The sequence below is a fragment of the Palaemon carinicauda genome, chromosome 2, assembly GCF_036898095.1.
Source record: "Palaemon carinicauda isolate YSFRI2023 chromosome 2, ASM3689809v2, whole genome shotgun sequence".
Classification (NCBI taxonomy): domain Eukaryota; kingdom Metazoa; phylum Arthropoda; class Malacostraca; order Decapoda; family Palaemonidae; genus Palaemon; species Palaemon carinicauda.
In genome coordinates this window covers 36413460-36429653 of record NC_090726.1, presented here as the reverse complement: position 1 = coordinate 36429653, position 16194 = coordinate 36413460, and the positions used below count along the sequence as shown (strand labels likewise).

At 41.6% G+C, this 16194-nt stretch overlaps 1 protein-coding gene across 1 annotated transcript in view; it reads left to right on the top strand.

Moving 5' to 3' along the window:
- LOC137616069 (uncharacterized) overlaps window positions 1-16194 on the top strand; it is a 52906-nt gene that overhangs the window by 33374 nt on the left and 3338 nt on the right. Inside the window, exons 2-3 of the mRNA XM_068345747.1 lie at window positions 6692-7375; window positions 7564-7704. Of these exons, the coding sequence (XP_068201848.1) occupies window positions 6695-7375; window positions 7564-7704 (822 nt within the window). The 5' untranslated portion in view covers window positions 6692-6694. The remainder of the gene's footprint in view (window positions 1-6691; window positions 7376-7563; window positions 7705-16194) is intronic.

Sequence of the window (16194 nt, the reverse complement as noted above, 5' to 3'; positions counted from 1 at the left end):
ATGATCTTGTCCAACCAATCAGCGATCAGGAAACTTTTCCGAGCGAAAAGGGCACCCCTGCGAGTCGGTGCAATTCTACCAAACTAAAAAGCATTGACTATAGTATCTACTTCTCAGATGATCTCCAGTTAGTCTATCCCTCGAGTCTAATGGGAAAAAGCATGGCTTATCTTTTCTCTCAATAAGGAACCATGGCGCTGAACGACAACTTCAACACAACTACATTCATTATCAACGTACCTTTTACGGGGTTTAAAGGTTTAAAGGCCTCTCATGAATGGCAAAGGCAAGAGACTGACATTGCCACAGCAAAAAGGACAATGCCCTAGAAATTGCCCAATGTTCGTATATAATCTGGATTAGACAATGGGTGTTGATGACTCAGTAGATAGACCTATAGGTCCCTCCCCCCCATCCTTAGCTCACAAGGTTGGCTAGATTGCAGCCACTAAAGGAACTGACGTGTTTGAGGGGACTCGAAACCCAGTCTGGGAATCACCAGCCTGGGACATTACCAATAGGTCACCACAAATAGATTACTCCATACATCCATGGAAATTTGATAAGGCACTTTATGTGCAGTTCAAGGGAACTTTCAGAAGGATATTGTTTGAAAACATGTCACACAATGCTCATACTCTAAAAGCTCCTGATGTCATGACACAAATTATGTTTGATTTTAGTCATTTGTGTGCATACTTCGATGCACTCTTACGCCAGTGAACAGTATTCAGGTTAATGGTTTCTGGTTCATAATTGATTGAGTTCAAAGCACTTGTTTTGCAACTGGTTCCCCATTGAGTATAGGGCATCACACAAGGAGTTTCAAAAATTTTACATTGAATCAAATTACAAAATTAAATAATAAAAAAGTTAAAATTTATTTTGTTCCGACTCTAAATTCAAATCTCTAGCTATTTATAGAGATTATCTTTCGGCAAAGCTGAAAGACTAGTCATAAAAACTTTTAAAGTGAGGTAAAACAAATGGGCCTGCTCGTTAGTAGGGGTAGCCCTGCTACCCCTCTCAATTATACACTAGTGTTGCCTTGTCACTATTTTGGCTCGGTGGAGTGCAGATGTAGTCGTTCTTCTCCTCCCAACAGATGTTGCCATTTGAACTAATCGATTTCTTTGCTTTCTCTTTATAGGTTGTACTTGTGTCTTCTCCCTGCCATCCATCATGCGGACTTGTCCCGGACCCTTCATGTACTCTGCTGAGACCAACCCTCATTCGTTGTGTCCAGCTTGCCGAAGACGGCGTTGTGACCAGGATAACACCTGTGATGAATGCCGGGAGTGGTCTTCATCCCAATGTGAGAGATTTGGGCACCAGTGCAAGAAGCATTCCAAGAGAGATTCTTTGCCTTTGGGGTCTTCCTCGAAATCAAAGAAACCTCGGAATTCTTCCTTGAACCCCCGATCTCTTCCTGAAGCTAATATTTGCTTGGTCTCATCCGAGGATTGGTCGAGTAGGAGTGTTGATGAACTAACTCCAGGCCAACCCCGGTACTCTAGGAACAGTGTTGCTTCCACTAGAGAAGCAACTCTGCCCCTTTCCTCAGTGGGAACTTTTCGTATTCTGCCTTTCTACAAGTTTGGCCATCGCTGGGGGTTGCAGGCCCACCTTCGAAAGATGTGTTGATGGAGCTTCTACAGCTGGGGGCCGAGAGGAAATGAATTCTGGTTTCCTAAAAGGTAGAAGTTCCTTCGCCCGGGAGTGTGGTCGTTGATGTCCTTGCCATTTGCCAAGTCCTGCTTTCGCCCTCTCCTGCTCCTGCTGCCGCCGCCAAAGTCTGTGTTCTTTCCCCTTCCGATGAAGGGGTTGAGCAAAGGCTTAGGCTTGGTTCTGCTAGACGTCGCCACGCCTCCCCATCTTGCAGTCCTGCGCAACGTGACTCCCCTGCCGAGGAGCGCCGCCGAGGAGCTCAGCACGCTCTCTCTCCACCCCAATGCTGACCTTCTGCCAACGATAGGAGTCCTCGACACCATTAAAGTGTTCTGTTTATCAAGGGATCGCAGTCCTCTTCAACCTTCCAGACTTTCACCCCCTCGCCCTCCGTCAAGAAACATCTCCTGCTCGCCACTCACCAGCTCATGATAGTTTCTTCAGCGCACTGTTCACAACCTCGTGATCGTCACTCACCTCCTCGTGCTCTTCATTCACCAGCTTGCCATTCGCCAGCTCGACGCTCGCCATCCCGTAATTGTCACCCGCCAGCTCGTGATCGTCACTTGCCAGCTTGCTGTACTCTTACGGATCGTGGCTCTCTAGTGCGCTGCTTGCCATCGCCAGTGCGTGATTGTCACGCACCCACGCTTGATCCTCTTTCTCCAGTGCCTAATCATTGGACTACACACGACTGCTCTTAATGCCACCCAGATGAGCTTTGCAGGCCGTTGACGACGCTCCATCCTCCTACATGTGGACTCGATGCGCGCAATGCGCACTTACTCTCCCAGGCCCAGGCCTGCAATCCTTGTGCCTACAAGTCACCCTGACACTCCAGCGAGATTCAGAAACCTAGTCCCCTTCCCTTCTGGCCTTAAAGATCCTCCCTGCTGTTTCTTTCGCTCCTACTCATCCTTTCAGGATAGACCAAGAGACCATGCCTGTGCCGATTCACCACACTTTCAGGTTCCTAAACCATGTTAACGTAGGAGGCGATCTCCAGCTGTGAGTCTCCCTAAGGACACTACGGAAAGCCTCCATCCTGGTTTGACACCTTGGTGGAGGCAGCTAAAGCAGGCTGTCGCAGAAGCAGCTCCTCCACCAAAACAGATCTAAGGATCGTGTTGGAGAAGTTGGTCGCCTCCTCCTCTTCCTCTCCCCCATGTAACCCTAGATAGAGGCCTGCCTCTTTCAAAGCCCCTAACCCTCAGATGTACGTTTTGCCAATCAAGAGGGTGCGTGGAGCTGCTGCTCAAATCCAGCAGGGTTTCTCGCAGCTTAAGCTGACTCCGGTTCTTACCATCAGGGAGAAGAGGAGACTGAGGAATCCAACTCTTCCACTGGGTGATCTTCTTCACCCCCGTACACTCTCGATCTCCACAGGAGATTTCTCTCCTTCCCGGCTTTCAGCCGTCTCCAATCGAGGTGGTCCCTCCAGAATTTTTTGTCTTCTCCAGACCACCAGAAGAACTTGCTGCTGCTCTTTATCCAATAGAAGTGCAGACCTCCTCGGGACAGCAGGAACCCTCCAGACCATAGCTGCTGGAGGAATTCCTTCCGTCTCGGAGAGAGTCTAAGGGTGCCAAGACGGTGCCGAAGAACGCTAAGGGTGCCAAGACGGTGCCGAAGAACGCTAAGGGTGCCAAGACGGTGCCGAAGAACGCTAATGCTCGAACGGCTCTTCACCAAGAGAGGGCATGTGAGACCTTCCTGGCAGCAGCAGAGACGTCAGCAAGAGACATTCTCCCAACCGTAAATATTGACGACCTTGACCCATCCCGGGCTCCTATAGAGGAGAGTTTGGAGATGGAAGATGACCAGGACTACAAAGATGACTACCTCCCCAGGGCAGCCAGTCCAAATTATTCAGAAGCGGAGTAGAAGGAGTCGGAGTACTGTATGTCTTCTTGCAAGTTCTAGCCAGTATGAGGGCCATCAGTGGGTTAGCTGACCCTACGACAGCCCCTCAGGAGGGCAAGGACACTGTCCTTGACCATGTCTACGTGACCCAACAAGCTCCCAAGGCCAGTACAGCTTTGCCCTGGTCGAAGGGGGTTGACGGCTGCCAGGAAGGTGTTCTCCCATATCGCCTGCTTTTCCAATTCTCTCCGCGCGGGATTGTCCTCGAAACTCCTCCTACCACCTCTTGTCCAGCAGAGAAGAGATTATGAGGTCACGGACGAGCCTCTTCCAGCTTTGTCTCTAGACTATTCCATAGTCACTCGAGGGGAATCTTTTTTTGACAGACTTTCTGGGGTCTCGGTCTCCTTTTCTGCGTCTGAAATCCTGAACATGGAGAAAAATACAAAGTACGCCATATAGGCTACCTCGTGGTTCGACCTATGGCTAGGATCTGTGGGATACCTCGTTAGATCCAAAGATTGGTCTAAGGAATTTACAAGGAAGTCCATGGAAACCTAATTTTTATCGGGTACCCGAATTATCGAGTTCCTCGCCCACCAGGTAGTCAACCAGTGAACGAACACGATACTCAAGTGACAGGATTCAGTTATCGAAAGGTTCCATACTGATGTCCCACAGGTGAAGATTTCGATGCTCAGGAGCTCTACACTAGACGGTACTGCCTTGTTCAAGGCAGAAGAAGTCGAGCGGGCATCTGAACGCTAAAGGAAGTCCAATCAGGACTCCCTTCTCTATAGGGACCTGACATCCCATGAGAACACTTCACCACCGCAGAAGAAACACCTGCAGACCACCAGACCCTCGATTAGTAGGACAGCAGCCTCCTCCGCCGCCCTGCCACTTTGCTCTCGGACATTGCCTCACTCCAAAGGTAAGGTTCCACGTTTTTGTTATTGTATTTTCTATTTATTATTGCAGTGTTGTACTGTTTGTTCTAATTATACATTTAATTTACAGGTTATTAATAGTTAGGTTATTATTGAATGATGCAAATGGTTGTATTTCATTGTGTTTAGTGAAGTTTAGCCTTATAAAATCTTAATGTGGTGTTTTTGTAGGGCTTGTAACAAATTAGGCTACCGGCAGTAAGACTGAATACTCTGAGGTTTTGTCGAAAACCAAAGCTGGGAAACTCGCCAGCAAAGGTGGGAGAGAGAAAAACCCTAGCCTAGTCAAGCTGGAGTGTACTACTCTATGGCAAGACCAGGAAGGGTTGTCGCCTATGGCGGCACTCAGAGGGAAGGAGGGATTACCCTTAATTCTCCACAGGAGACGAGTATCAAATTATATAAATAATTCTAGGAGATACTGTATCTATCTCCTGTAGAATTGATAAAACGATACACGAGGGTAAAAGGAGATAATGTATGAAAGTATACTAAAGCGCATAGGCTAGGTAGCCCAGCGCAAGGCAAGATCTCGGTTACCTAAATCGCCGAAAACTCCAATGTATACAATCGACATAAGAAGAGGAAATAATTATATGCATAAAGTTTATATCTTTACTAGAATAATTGTGCCTAAATAGCTTTTATCATTTATTAATGCTATTATAACCGGGAAAGTCATTCTGCTAACTAAATAATACATGCATAACGAACGACAGCGCCTATGGCGCCTCCGGTAACCGGCTCAGCTCCTTAACACAATAATTAATCTAATTTCTCTGTGAAGCAGGAGCTGAAAATTATGCACTGTAAAGAATAAATACTCAACTTTCCAGAGGCAGAAGAAGCTGGAGATTGAATTATAATCCTCAAAGTAATGATCATAAACGTTAGAGAAACAGGGAAAACCACTGTGCGAATTCGCTACAAAAATAGGAATAAGCGCCATCTTGGATACTCGTAATAGTACGGGAGGAAGGGTAACCTTGATAACGGCTCAACTTCTGTTTTCGCCACTCTTCCCCACGAAACAAAATCGCTATTCGGGGTGAAGATTGCTATGTGTCATATCAAGATACACGTCCCCTGATATCATGCAATATCCTTAAGAGAAATTTTAAGGATATTCACGCCAGGAGTTAGAATTCTGGAAACCTAAAGGTCAATTCTCTGAGAATATCACTGTAGCCAAATATTCATTAGAAAGCTACCAGTAGGAACCTTCCATCAGGACAACATGGCTATCTCACCCAAAAATAGATTTTTCGCATCGCTTCAAAATCCGTTATTTACGTATAAAAGGCGACGATGCGAAAAATTCAGGGTACGAAAGACACGACAGAGGCAATTAATCTTGTATTGTGAAGCATTACTGTATTAATCAGGTGACCATTACATCATGGGAGGTTTTTGCAAAATGTTCATTGGGATATATAGCGAATTCTCTTCTCCTCCGGGAGGGAGAGTAGCGGTTCTCACCTGCTGATTTATATATTAAAGTTTGCTTAAGGGGAGTATTAGCCTGTTGTGACAGCTACCATGGTTTCACTGATTACATGTGAACAATCCCTTTTGGCCCATAGCACCAACACCAGGTGAGGGTGATGCATATACACACTGTTTCCCCATTTATGGGTAGTGCCATAGTCTTTGTACTGTGGTCTTCCACTTTCATGGATTAGATTTTTCTTGCTTTAGGGTACATTCGGGCACACTATTCTATCTAATTTTTCATCCTTTTGTTTTGTTAAAGTTTTTATAGTTTATATAGGAAATATATATATTTTAATGTTATTACTGTTCTTAAAATATTTTATTTTTCCTTGTTTCCTTTCCTCACTGGGCTATTTTCCCTGTTGGTGCCCTTGGACTTATAGCATCCTGCTTTTCCAGCTGGGGTTATAGCTGGGTAAGTAATAATAATAATGATAATAATTATGTTGTGACATGGGACAACTTTCTCCTCAAAGAGAGTAACGGCAGTCAAACTGAACAGAAATAATTTTCTTCTAGAATTCTGTATTTTATATTCATACTGTATAGAATTTGGGCCATTGCCCATATTGTCCAGCACTTTGGATAGAAAGGTAATCCTAATTGGTAGCTTATAGGACACTTTTAGCAGATATTTATTTGAAATTTAGAGGATCTAATTGCAGTTAACTTACAAGAATTGTTTTCAAATTACAAGAATTTCTTTATTTTTTCAGGAAATGGGGAGGGAGAAAAGCAATGGTTGTGGATCATGTGATTTACCATACAGTGATACAAGAAGACCTCATGTTCTGTACTGTGGCCACAGTTTATGCACTTATTGCTTAAACATGAGCATAACATTTAAAAACCTATTTTGTCATATTTGCAGTACAAGGTTTAAGGCATCAAGTGCATCAGACATTTCTATTAATTACAGCCTAGAGAATTGTATTTCTGTAATGAGAAGGATGGAATTCGGCAAGACATTAGAATCACAGTCGGAAGATGAAAGTCATCACATAAAAAAGCTAATTGATTATCAGAAGTCAAGTGCTCAAGATCTTATTCTTTCTTCTAAAAACTTAATTGAAGATCTAAAAACGTATCATAGTTATTTACATAAGAACACAAAGGAGCATAAAGAAATTGTTACGATGATACAGGAAAGAGCAGAGTTCCACAATTATATCGAATCGAGAATGATGCTTGAACAAGATGAAGCTATTCAAGGAAAGGAGGAAGTTGATGCTCATATTAAAAAACTAGAATCTACTTTACCTGAACTGAACAGTGCATCTAGTAATAAGGAAGTTGCTGCTGCTGTAGCCAGAGTAACCGAGACATATAGCGAGCTTGCTAGGTTGTTGGAACAATACCAGATGGGATATCCCCATCCTGAAATGCCTAGTTTTCAAAGGGTAACTCTTTTTAATTTATGCTTATTGACAATTTTATGCTTTTAGATCTTTCTGCTTGAATATATTGTCTTTCATATAATATATAAAACTGTCTTATTCATTAAAGAAAATTTTCATAAATGTTTACATGTATTGTAAAAAAATTCTCCATTGGAGAACTTATAAGAATTATCTTTTTTATTCAACAGGTGCTCATGAGATCTATGAATATACTATACATGGAGGATTTTGATTATGTTAAAGGAAACGCTCACATTCACCGTTGTCCATATGATGACGCCAGCATTTCAGATAAGTTGGCTATATGCAATATAGAGGATTTTTTCACAGTGAGTACAGTATTTGAAATAGAGTAGTACCTTGGGTTATCAGTTTGATACATTCTGGGAGCTCGCAACCTAAAATTGCTTGTTTCCTACAACAATATTTTTTTCCATAAGGAATAAAGGAAATTTACTGGATGCATTCCACACATCCATAGGTACAAGTATACAAAAACTTTTAAAGGTTTTGTAATAGTAATTATTGTACAAATTATAACCCCTAAGATCAGAAATTATTAGAAAATGATAATTCACAATAAAGAATAGAAATTGTGAATTATAGATAGCATTAGCGTTAGCAGTCTTCCCCTGTGATGTTTGTATAATGGTTTATTCTCTAAAAACAACAGAGTTAACATCTCCATCACAGGAGTATAGCTGGTTTGGTCGGATGACCATTCCAGGTGAAGTATAGATAAGAACTGCCTAATATATCGATATCACAGATATCGTATATTTAGTTATCTCAGCATTTAAACACAATATGTAAACTTTACATTAGTCAAGGAAGACACCTGCATCCGGTGGCGACACAACTCTTTCACAGGGTATGCATTTGTGTTTATGCTTCATAAAAATGTTACATTGCTGAGAGCTGCAAAATGCATCCTGTTATGATCTTGTCTGACTACAGCAAATCTCACGCTAGCTTCTTCTTCCACAATGACGTATTGTCATGTGTTTTAAACATGTAATAACTGACTATTACATTTGTAGGCTTTTGTCTTCAGATTGGTGGGCAAAGTAAGGGATGACAAAGAAGAATCTCAAGACTTCTGTTGTCCATTGAAAGGCATAACTGTACTGTACTCTTTTTGGTTCTTTCTTTCCACTTCTCAGGGTGGATCTTCTATCACTCATAGTACAGTAATACACCACCGTACATTATTAAATGGGTCTAAGAGATCTTTTTTTAAGTCCGTGTCCAACATAGGTTAAAAGATTTTCCCTATAATGTGATTTATAACTTTCCTATACACATACTAAACATGAAAAAGTACTTACACCCTTCTATCATTTCATGAAAATCAAATGCCTTCAGCTCTCCTTATTTGCGGGTTCTACATGCATACATATACCAAAGGCACTTCCCCCAATTTTGGGGGGTAGCCAACATCAACAAGAAACAAAACAAAAAGGGGACCTCTACTCTCTACGTTCCTCCAGCCTAACCAGGGACTCAGCCGAGTTCAGCTGGTACTGCTAGGGTGCCACAGCCCAACCTCCCACATTTCCACCACAGATGAAGCTTCATACTGCTGAGTCCCCTACTGCTGCTACCTCCGCGGTCATCTAAGGCACCGGAGGAAGCAGCAGGGCCTACCGGAACTGCGTCACAATCGCTCTCCATTCATTCCTATTTCTAGCATGCTCTCTTGCCTCTCTCACATCTATCCTCCTATCACCCAGAGCTTTCTTCACACCATCCATCCACCCAAACCTTGGCCTTCCTCTTGTACTTCTCCCATCAACTCTTGCATTCATTACCTTCTTTAGCAGACAGCCATTTTCCATTCTCTCAACATGGCCAAACCACCTCAACACATTCATATCCACTCTAGCCGCTAACTCATTTCTTACACCCGTTCTCACCCTCACCACTTCGTTCCTAACTCTATCTACTCGAGATACACCAGCCATACTCCTCAGACACTTCATCTCAAACACATTCAATTTCTGTCTCTCCATCACTTTCATTCCCCACAACTCCGATCCATACATCACAGTTGGTACAATCACTTTCTCATATAGAACTCTCTTTACATTCATGCCCAACCCTCTATTTTTTACTACTCTATCTTCGTGAATTTTGTCATTCGTGATACAGAGAACTGTATAACCTATTAAGTATAAAATGTGTTCGTATTCGCGACAAGTACTTTTGCAGCCCAACAATTTCAAACCGCCTGTGCTCCTTTGCACCTGGCATGCTTCGTGATGTTTTCCTCTCCACACAGCACAACACCCCATCTATTGCTCACTTAGCCTCGGTTTCGCATTGTCTCTCCTCGTATGTGCATCTCCCCTTTCAGTCCTTCTTGTGCAGAATCACTTTGTGATGAAAAAAAAAATATGTAAAAAACATGTACAGTACATATACAGTGTTTATAGTGATTTTAGTAGAAAATTGATATATACATTACTCTAACCTAAGGTGCTACATTAAGAGAACCCAAACTACCATATCTAGGTTGCAGAACCTATTCTTAAGCACTGGTAGAGTGATAATGAGTCACCAAAAACAATCGACAATCTCCTTTTGACTGCAGGAGATTTTCAATAGCATTGTATTAATTGTATGTCATGATGATAATAAACAGCAGTAGCATCACAACTATTTAAAGGATATTCAATAAAATGATAAACACTAGAGCATTATGCCTTAGATCCCCTGATGCATCAGATCAAGCTAAGATGTGCAACAATGAGATCAGAGGTGTAAGTGCTACTCTAGATTTTAAGAAAAATCTTTGTCAGTAGATCAAATTTTAGATGTTGGAGTAAGGAATTATCAAACCAGCTTTACGGGGCATTATTTGCAGAAATGCACTTACAAGTCTGAAAACCTTTTCACTAGGACCTGTGATTGCTGCTCAGCAAGTTATGTACTGACCTTAGCTCTTTTATAAAACCATAAGTATCACATCTTGGATGACAGTTACTATGTAAGTCTAGGATGAAATTGAGTGTCTGGCCCCTTTCCCCTCTTCCCTTCCTTTGGAATATAGGTGTTCCCTGATCTTTGGTCCAAGGAATTCTTCAAGCTCCTGACAATCGAGCAAGATCTTTCCTCGTGCGCTCTCTCAACAACGGAAGTTCTTCATGCCCATCGATCCAGCAGTAGCAGGAGAGACAACCAGGACTCATCGTTCTCGGCCTTTGAGTCTGCTACCATGGCTAGCCTCCAAACAACTTTCTGGGTCAACCACTGATCAGGAAGCAGTCGCATACTTTGCCATAACTCGGAAATTTGCAAACCCTAAGCACGGAAGAAGTATACAGACTTAGTCCTTTCAGCTGAAAAATCACTGACCATCTTGGTGTACCAATCAGCTAACTAGTGTAACAACTACTTCCTGAAGGAGTGCCTCAGGGCTGGAGTCTATGACCCTCTTCACACAGAATGACATGACAGTTACAATGGATAAATGGAGGAAGGCATTACACATTCTCCTTCTCCAGCTGCCAGGAGCTGTGGAATGCTTGCCAAGCCATTAGCCAGTGACATGAAGCAGAGAGCTGGGTGATTATTCCTTTGGGACTGATTCAGCCCATCTTTCAACAACTGGTGCCTCCCCTTGCTTTCACGTGATTGGTATTCCAGTCAAACCATCCAAAATTACAGAAAGTTCTTACCTTAGCTTTAGAAGTGAAAGAGTTGGAAGAGAAAAACATGCTCAAAATTATCCAATATAGTTCTCCAGGCTATTATAGTTACTCTTTATGATGGAGAAGTTGACTGGGGGCTGGAGACCTATCATCGACAACTCTCTAGACACTGTTCAAAATGGAGATGGCAAGTTCTTTCTGTGGACCTGAAGGATGCATACTTCCAGATACCCATCACTCAGTCCTACAGAAAGCGCCTGTGTATCAGTTCAAAGCTCTGTGCTTCAGACTTTATACCGCCCCCAAGAGTTCACGCTCATCTCTTCTTATGACCACTCAGACGCAATTCGTCTCTTGAAGTATCTCTATGGTTAGCCGATTCTGTCATCCTCCAGGGCCCAGTTGCTCCACGATCAAGACAAACTTCTTTCCTCTTGCCATGATCTGGGGATTGTTATCATTTGGTAAAGTTCAGTTGCATACTCAAATAGAGAATAGAGTACTGGGGTATGCTGATAGACATGGCAGTAGCCTTCTCAATTTAGGTAGTAGGTTGGCTAAGTCACCAGTCATCCGTTGAGATACTATAGCTAGAGAGTTATTGGGTCCTTTAACCACTCTTGTTGCACCTTATATTTCCTTTGCCTACACATACACTGATTAGAGTGTCCTATTCTTTATACATTCTCCTTTTCTCATACACCTGACAATATTCTTCTTCACTCAAGACATTGATTACTGCACTGAAATTGTTCTGTGGCTACTTTCCTATTGGTAGGGGTAGAAAAGACCATTTAGCTACGGTAAGCAGCTCTTCTAGAAGATCACTCCAAAATCAAACCATTGTTAGTTCTCTTGCTTGAGTCTACTCTCAGGTACTCTATTCTATTTGTTTTCTTATTTCCTTTCTTCACTAGGCTATTTTCTCTGTTGGAGCCCTTGGCCTCATAGCATCTTGTATTTCCAACTAAGATTGTAGCTTAGCTAGTAATGATGATAATAATTGGACAATGCATCAGCTGACTCACGGACATAGTGCAACTGTTCTTTCATAATCAAAAGCTTCTAGCTCAACAATGGCAATGACTTCTGATAACTGCTGGTACATATAGCATTGTTGAAGATACTCATTCTGCATGGGCGCCTCCATCTGCAATCATTCCAGTGGTGTCTGAAGCATTACTAGTTAGCATCCAGCGATCCTCGTCTAGCCTCTGGTCCCAGTGGAACAAGAAATACAGAATGATCTTAGCTGGTAGTTGAATGATGAAAACACCAGAGGAGCTCCAGTTGATGCCCCACTTCCAGAGATGCTGCTGTTCACAGATTGCCTCAGGGATGTGTCCAGATAAGCATGTTGTAAGTGCATTTCAACATGGTGGAAATGCAAGCAGATCTACTAGCATTGGAAGTTTTCCAACAGAGTTTGATAGAACATTCAGTAGCGTTGATGAATGACAACACCACTTACGTCAACAAACAAGGATGCACTGTTTCTCACTCTTTTCAAGTTGCCTAAACAGCTGAACAACTGGTAAGCCGACAATGCAGTCGACCTATCAGCAAGGTTCATTCCAGAGAAGAGGAATATTCTAGCTGACACATTCAATTTCCAGGGCCGTTGTGTATTGTCGGAGTGGTCTCTACATTCTTGCATGGCGGAAAAGTTTCTTGTTTTACGGAAATCACCTTTAATCAACCCGTTCCTCTCAGTTGGAGGAAAAACTTCCAGTATTCTGCTTTTTGGTCGACCTGTCGGTAGTATTTGATGACACTTCCTGACACCCGTTTGACAATCTGAACACATAAAGCCTTTCCACCTTTCTACCTAATTTGTTGACTGCTTAATAAACTGTTAACAGTATTGGTCCTCATGATGACCCTTGCGACTCCCAAGTGGCCACACGTTAGATGGTATCTGGGTCTGCTAGTGCTCCTCGTTGAGGCACTGAAAGAACTACCCAACTTCTGTGATTGGTGTCAAAGAAGGGGGTTACTTCTCCAGTTGGAGCCTCTCGCAAATGGATTGAAGATATCCTCATCTACCTTCATCAAGAGAAGCTCCACTCCGTCTCTGTGGTGATAGGATGTCGCTCAGCCTTTATTCGGGTTTCAGAATAAATAGCCTACACCATTTCTTCAGGGATTTGTTTAGGCTCTACCCCTCCCTGGAAACTCTAGCCCCAAAATGAGATGTCTCTCAAGCGAACTCTGAATGAGCCCCTTGAGATGAGCGTCAGATAGAGATATGAACCTTAAAACTGTCCTCTCACTATACTTAGCCTCGATATAGTGAGCAAGCAAGCTGCATGACATTCCATATGTCACAATTCATTCTGAAGTACGGAAGGTCTTCTTCACCTTTATTTCCAAGAGCCAGAACCCAGTCATTCATGACTCCATTTTTTAATCATTTACAATCTCATATTTACAAGAAGCAACCAGCAGGATCAGGATAACTTGCTTCTCAATCCTTGGGATATTCTTTTTCAATGCTGGAATAGTAAAGAAGATAACTTGGAACTCTGTCTCATCCGTCTTTTTGAGATGATCAGAAGTGCTTATCAAACGAGGGAACAGAAGGACCATCCCATGCTCAAGTACATGACGTCAGAGATGTTTGATCTACCTTAAGCAGGAATCTGGTAATGACAGACAACCTTCACTGCCCACTACCTAAGGGAGTACTGTATACCCATATGTCCCTTGATGCCTTTACCCTTGATCCTGTGGTAGCTGCTCAATAAGGTGTCATGCCAACCTAGCTTCTTGCTTCTTCATGGGACAAGGAGCATCTTGTCCAAGATAGCAGCCATGATGTAAGTCTAGAAGGAGAGGTAGGAATAACTGACCGTTCTCCTCCTCTATCTTCCTCTCTCTTCGTGAGTAGCAGTTGTGCCATTGTGTGCTGGGTCGATTGCTAATGCAGGAAAGCCTTATAATTGAGTAACTTCTTTACATGCTAGTTTTGTATTGAAGTGTTGCCCCTATCCTCAACATGATGTATGTAAACCCATTTCTCTTAAATGACCATACATTCAGACAACATATCCATACAGATATAGATTTTTCATTGACTATCTGCTAGTCACCTGGTAGGGACCTAGCTTAAAACCTGTGACATTTTCATGCTCAAGTTGTTAGGAAGTTGACAGGAGTGATTACCTCTGCTCCTGTATAGGATCAATTGCCTTGATATTTCCTGAGAAATTGACCAGCCAATTTAGTTATAGAAACTTCCTTCCACATGAAAAGTCTCCTATCAAAGGACAATACTTTCCATTCATGTGAGGAGAAATCACAAAGTTTAAGTAATTTTTACTCTTTCTTACTATACAAACTTGATTTCTTTAAGCTACACTCCCTTCTTCAACCTGCCAGTCCTAAGCCCAAGGTTAAAGTGAAGGTTGTGCCAACTGTCGGGTAGAGGGTACTTGCCCCCCAGTCTCCAGCAACTATAACCACATCATTAAAAGTTTGAATGGCTATTTCCAGCTTCCTCAAAATCATACTCTTATTAAAGAGCTCAGACCTACTGTATATAGTTATGAAAATACAAATTACCTTAAAAATTTGTAATTTTGATTGTGGCGAGCAGTCCTATATTTACCACTTGGTAGGCGGAGCCGATTAGCAGTACACTCAAGCTTTTACCGAGAATTTGGAGCTCATGAACAGGAATTTCTTTTTATATTTACTTGGGTATCTATACCTTGGAAGGAAAGTAGTGAAATTAAGGGATTTTGACGAAGGAAAAATCTATTTCTGGGAAGAGGCCTGTGACGCCCGGTGAGAAAGGTCCTTCCTTATACCTTTCCTAATATAAACCTTCCAAATATACTAGAGAAAGATAAAAGCATGGAATGCAGAGGTTACAACCCTCGCGCGAACACCTTGTAGGTGTCGTGTATTAAACAAAGGCGTGTGTAAACCACTATTCACAGGTTGTTAATGTATTTGTAAAGGAAAAGATACCTGTATGGTGCCAGATGCTTTGTTTGCAGTCAGTACTAATTTTGCTCTTCTATTGAGTTTTTGTTTTTTTTTGTTTTTTCATTCCTGAAATGTATACTCATTCATTTGGATATTCATTAGCTTACATTTTATTTTCAAGAAATTTTTAAATATCTTTTATATTTCAGAGGTATTCATTTCTGAATAAGATATTATGCCTCAGTAGTTTATTTTATAATTGTCTTTAAATGCATTCTCTTTCTTTTAGATGGATAAAGATATAGTCTCTTTTGACATTCATGCAGTTTACAGAATGCTTGTTTTGTCTTATATAAAATTTACTTTTAATACTATAGCTAGGATTATGATTTTTTATACTCATTTAAATTCATGTTTTTTATAAGATTTCTTAGCTTTGATATCCATGTGTTCTAGCATCTTATAGTAGTATTTATATGTAAAAAAAAAAAAAAAAAAAAATTTATATTGATGGAATATTAATTATTGTTCAGGTCAGAGTTTTGAGGTAGGTGTCCCATATCAAGTTTCTAAACATGAATTTTACAATAACCATAATTTTTATGTATGCTTCTTTTGCCCTGTACAGTGATGCCTCAGGATACGAAAGTAATCCGTTCAGGATACGGTTTCGTATCTTGATTTTTTCGTATCCTGAGTCGCGTTTTACATGTAAATAGCCTAATCCGTTCCAAGCCTTAAGAGAAGACACCTTTTCTTCCATAAACACGCTAAACTGTAGTAATAAACATGCAATGCAGCCATTTCTATCATTCAATAATTAACCCAACCATTAAAAACAGCCTAATCCATTCCAGAAACCACTATGAGATTATTCAATAATGTAGTTATAGCCTAGTTATACCCCCCCAAGCCCTAAGAAAACGGTCTGTTTTCTTTACTACTGTATAAAAGTTACGGTACTGAATGTAAAGCATTTGGATCAGTGAAGGTGTATTGTTACCTGTACGTACACCTAAATTAAGGATTGATACTCTTGAAAAAAAGGTTACAGTTAATTAGTGTAACAAAAAAGTTGAAACTTACCTTTTGATTGAGACGATGTCCGATAGCGAAGTCGCGGCAGAGGAGGATGGCATAAGGCAGAAAACGTAACAAGTGACAGACTACGTACAGTAATATGATATTTTCATAATAAAATAAATTTTTGAATATACTTACCCGCTGGTTATA